Genomic DNA, 5,000 nt, shown 5'->3' with positions numbered 1-5,000 from the left:
AACATATAATGAAAATAAGAATTCCTTTTACAGTTTAATGCCAGGAAATGACACATATTCTTGCATCGAAAGAGAAATACACTTTCTGTATATACAATTAGAACATTTGACATTTTGGTGTGACGACGCTACAATCGGTACAACGGAAACACCATACAGCACTATTCCCTTGAGCTGTTATCAACTGAGTATGGTTAAAGTGTGAACATTTAGTGCCACACAAGCTTACAAAACAGAAGAACAAAGCTCATTACAGAACCTAGTCAGTGTTAGTGCTATCCATAATCAGTGAGACTCAAATAATCAAAACCACTAGTGAAATATAATTAGTCAAACATGCTTATTTGGACCCAGAGTCAAGCTACGTACAGAAAACTGTAGTTTGACTTTAGGTATGTGAATATATATATTTATATATTTTTTATCAATGATGCCCCCTCAGGACGCTTGCTTAGGTCTATAGACAATGGAGGCTGGACAGGTTTCTTATAGTACACATTACACATAAATTGTACACTGGAGAGGTGATATATTACATATACATATTTAAGGAATATATAGAAATGTGTATAGGAATTGTATATCTAATTGTGTATGTGAATGTATGTTACTAGGTGAAAAAGTCGAATGTTACTGGAAAGACCATATAGTGAATATTCTTATGTTTTCTATGTTTCGTGAGGTTCTCAGGGCAGTTTGATGACATAATATGAACACGAGAGAAAGAGGGAGAAAAGAGAGATGAAAAGTGGTGGGTTGTGAAATAATGAAGATAAGGTAAAGAGCAGACACATGAAAGCGACCAGATGTGGATATGGTAAAGGACAGATATTCGGCTGACGATCATGGTGACTTGGGAACCTATATGTCTCAAAAGCACATACAAAATCCATACTCCTGTCCAATGCTTGAACGGGGAGTGTGTGTATGTTTGCTGAGGGGCAGGGGGGCAACGCAGTAAATAAGATGTATTCCAGGAGCAAATGATGACCTGGGTATCATATTTTATACACTTTCATGATTCTACGTGTGGCGTGGGCACTGCGGGAGGGGAACACTGGATCGGTAAGTTGACTGGGGACGCAATTAATGGTTATAGTTGGTACAAGAGGCACGTGTACCTAGGGTATTCTGGTTAACGCTCTTGAAGTGGTTGTGAAGGTGTACTCTGAGTCTGAAGATAGTATAGGATTTAAGAATAAAGTGTGTTGTTGTTACAACGGTTTAAAAAAAAATCAGTAAGCCTCGTTTTAATCAATGTTTGCTGGAAAATATGAGTGTTTGTTGTGTGTATGTGTGTGAGTACGCCTGAAGTTCAGTTATATTCATATTTTATTATTTATGTTTGCTTTTACAAAAGTATTGAAACATTTGCGTGTTGGTTTTGTGTGTATACAGCTATGTGCGTGTGGCTAGCATGGCCTTTTGGGTGTGGTCATGACTGTTATGTTGTCATGACTCCTGGTCTACTAGAAACAACATGGTGTGTGTCTCAACTCACACGAATATTCACATATTCATATATGTATAAAAGAAGAAACTTATCTACAAACATTCACTTCACTGGTAAGAACACTACTCACCTACCATTGGAGGTTTGGACTTTCATAGTTATTTACGTATTACTCAAGCTCCAGCGAAACTTAGAAACGTACGTCAGAATCACCAACGATTGTGGAGAATTACGAAAAGATGAGGAAGCCAGTCGCCATGTAATACTTAAGGGGGACCTTTGGAGAGAGCCTGAGGTAATGGGCGAGTGTGAGAGGCTCAGGTAATGGCAATGAGGTAGGGAAGTTAAGCTTAAGGTACTTTGGTATGGAGAAACTTACATAAATGGAATGGAATATGTATGGCGTTAGGAAACAAAATGTCAGGGCAACGAAGATACTGGTCTGTCTCGAGTCGCAATAGGCAGTTCCAACATCAGCATATGAGCATTTGTTGACCAGTGAAGTTTATTTCCATTGTATGAGTAAATCAATTTAACTTCAAAATTTGCTTATCTTTTCCCTGTGGAATCTATAAATGATCAAGCTTTTTTGACGAAGCGTTCAAATTTTATTAAGCCTTCTTTGATATGGAACTGCACAAATGAAGTAAATAAGAATCGAAAAAGTGATAGAAAATGAAATGTCGAGCGTGGGTAAGGAGTAGTGGAATAAGGAATGCTTGTGACAGCGGACGAATTAATCAAGACATAAAAAGAAGCACGTAACCAATGGCAGTAACAGTAAGCAAGGGGGAGATAGAGTAAAAAACGAAAGGAAAAATCGAAATCAGTGAGCGAGTCAAGGAATGAGTGGACAAAACAATGAGTGTTTAAATGTGAAAAGAACGACGAAGCTAAGCAGATCATTAGTCTGCATGACAAATGGCCCCAAAACAAGAAATCACTAATGAAACCAGGAGTAAAAAAGGCTAATGCAGTCACGACTCATAAAACTGCTAATGGAATGAACTTTGAATGCAGAGGTTTAAGAGAAACTTAATGTGAGGAACGGTTATCATCTGACTGGAAATTCAGGGACCCAGATGAGGGAGGGCGGGGAAACCAAGTGGATGAGCTGAATAGGAGATGAGAGGAAATGAGGTAGTGAGACTGGAGGGAGAACGTTTCGAGCAATGAGGAACTAATAGTATATCTCGGTGTTCAGATTCTCATGAGAGTAAATGAGGGTGGAATATGTGAAAGGTCGATCAGTTTTTCATCGGTTGTCGGAGTAGGAGTGTAAGCTTGTAAGCGGTTTCAAAGAATAAAGGGAGTGTACAAAGAAAATAATGATCAGGGCGAATGCTGCGGAGAAGCGTCGAGAGAGGGCACCAGTGCCACGTCAGCGGAGGCCCCCTGTGCCACCTGGGTGTAGCGGTGAGACCCTCCTGTAGGAGAGTTCGCCCGGCCCAGGGAAGGCCCTCGAAGGGAGCCTCCGCCTCGTGAGCCCAGCAGCGAGCGCGCAACGCTACCTGTGTCCACGATGACGTCCACGAGGTCCATGGACTTGGCGATGGCGTCACGGAGGTTCACGTGGTGGAAGGAGACGATGGATCCTTCCCGCTTGGCTCTCTCGAGGGCCTCGCGGCGCTTGAGGGCCTTCTCGCGTCGCATCTGATTCTTGTAGAACTCGGCGAAGTTGTTGACGATGATGGGAATAGGCAGCGCAATGACCAGCACACCACAGATACAACACACGGACCCAATGACCTTGCCCAGGGGTGTGATAGGATACATGTCTCCGTACCCAACCGTCGTCATGGTAATACCCGCCCACCAGAAAGTCTCTGGGATACTTTTGTACACAGGATTTTCGTCTTTTTCCGCAAAGTAGCAGAGACTCGAAAAGATTAACACGCCCATAGCTAAAAACAACATCAACAAACCTAATTCCTTATATGAATTTTTCAGTGTGAAACCCAAACTTTGAAGACCCGTCGAATGTCGGGCTAGCTTAAGGATTCTGAGAATTCTCATGATTCTGAAGATTTGAACAATTCTTCTCACATCCTGGAACTGGTCTGTGTGTTTGTTGGATTCTATAAGGAACAAGGAAACAAAGTAAGGGAGGATGGCGAGTAAGTCTATAACGTTCATTGCCCCTTTAAAGAATTTCCACTTGTTGGGGCTTGCGGAGAACCGCAGAAGATACTCGAGTGTGAACCATGTGATACAAACGGCCTCCACCATGGCCAGTTTCTCATTGTCTCCTTGCTCCGGACCCTGAAAGCTCGGCACAGTGTTGAGCACGAGAGCGAGCGTGGACATGACGATGAAGATCACGGAGATCACAGCCAGCACCTGCGGAAACCAAGAACCGAAACCGTCACCCGAGTGCTCAGAGGCCCTAGCCGGGTTCCTCTCTCCTGTGGGGGCCGACCTGCTCTTGCCCTCCTGCCTGCGCCTGCTCCTCCTCCTCCTCCTCCTTCCTGCTACTCCGGAGACAAGCAGGCTCAGCAGGAAGGTACAGTGCCACCACCGCTAGGCCAGTGTTGCGAACAGGTGCTCCGTCAGCGTGAGTGCAAGACTATCAACAACTCCCCACGACTGGGCGAAATGAATTTTAAAAATTGTGTAAAAAGCCAAGACCACTAAAACGGTATTGTGTAAAAGAAACTGGAACGCAAATGGAAAGAATTTCAAAGAACACTGGGATCGTTGCTGTCTGGAGAACAGAGGAGATGCACCAAATAAATCTGAAATCCGTAGGCTCTCAAGTTAAACATAATATACGAAATCAGATTTTAATCATTTATTTTCCTTATTAGTTTCATAACTTCAATCATGTTCAGTTACAATATACATTTGATTGCATGATTTTTTTTTTTGTTGATGTTCACCTTAGTTTATAATAATTTTCACCGCCTTCGCAGAATCATTATATTTCTATCACCATTATTGTTATTATCACTGCTATTATTCTTGTTATTGCCGTTATTATTATTATTATTATTATTATTATTATTATTATTATTATTATTATTATTATCATCAATATTATTATTATCAGTATCATTATTACTATTCTTACCATTACCATTATTATTACTATCGTTATTATTATCACTATTGTTATTATTATTGTTATTGTTATTATTACTATTATTATCGTTGTTGTTATTATTATTATCATCATCATTATTATTATTATTATCATTATTATCATCATTATTATTACTATTGTTATCATTATTATCATCATTATTATTACTATTGTTATTATTATTATTATTATTATTATCATTATTATTGTTGTTGTTATTATTGTTATGATTATCACTACTAATATTATTTTTATCATCATTATTATCATTATCATCCTTATTCTTATTACTGTTATTATCATTATTATTATCGATAGTATTACTATCATTATTACCAGTATTATTATTATCATCATTAGTATCAATGTTATTATTATCATGATTATCATTATCATTACCATCACCATCATACTTTTATTATCATTAGAACTGTTGTTGTTTTTTATCGTTATTAGTTTTTTCTT

At 39.4% G+C, this 5,000-nt stretch overlaps 1 protein-coding gene across 1 annotated transcript in view; it reads right to left on the bottom strand.

The window, feature by feature from the left end:
- LOC125034457 (potassium voltage-gated channel protein Shab-like) overlaps positions 1–5,000 on the bottom strand; it is a gene marked incomplete at its 5' end in the record, with an annotated part of 87,291 nt that overhangs the window by 42,532 nt on the left and 39,759 nt on the right. The window contains 1 exon segment of the mRNA XM_047626213.1: positions 2,965–3,793. Coding sequence (XP_047482169.1) covers positions 2,965–3,793 — 829 coding nt within the window.

Source organism: Penaeus chinensis, chromosome 2, assembly GCF_019202785.1.
Source record: "Penaeus chinensis breed Huanghai No. 1 chromosome 2, ASM1920278v2, whole genome shotgun sequence".
NCBI classification, from domain to species: domain Eukaryota; kingdom Metazoa; phylum Arthropoda; class Malacostraca; order Decapoda; family Penaeidae; genus Penaeus; species Penaeus chinensis.
Note: the sequence above shows the minus strand (reverse complement) of the source record. Positions and strands in the feature narration are given on the sequence as shown.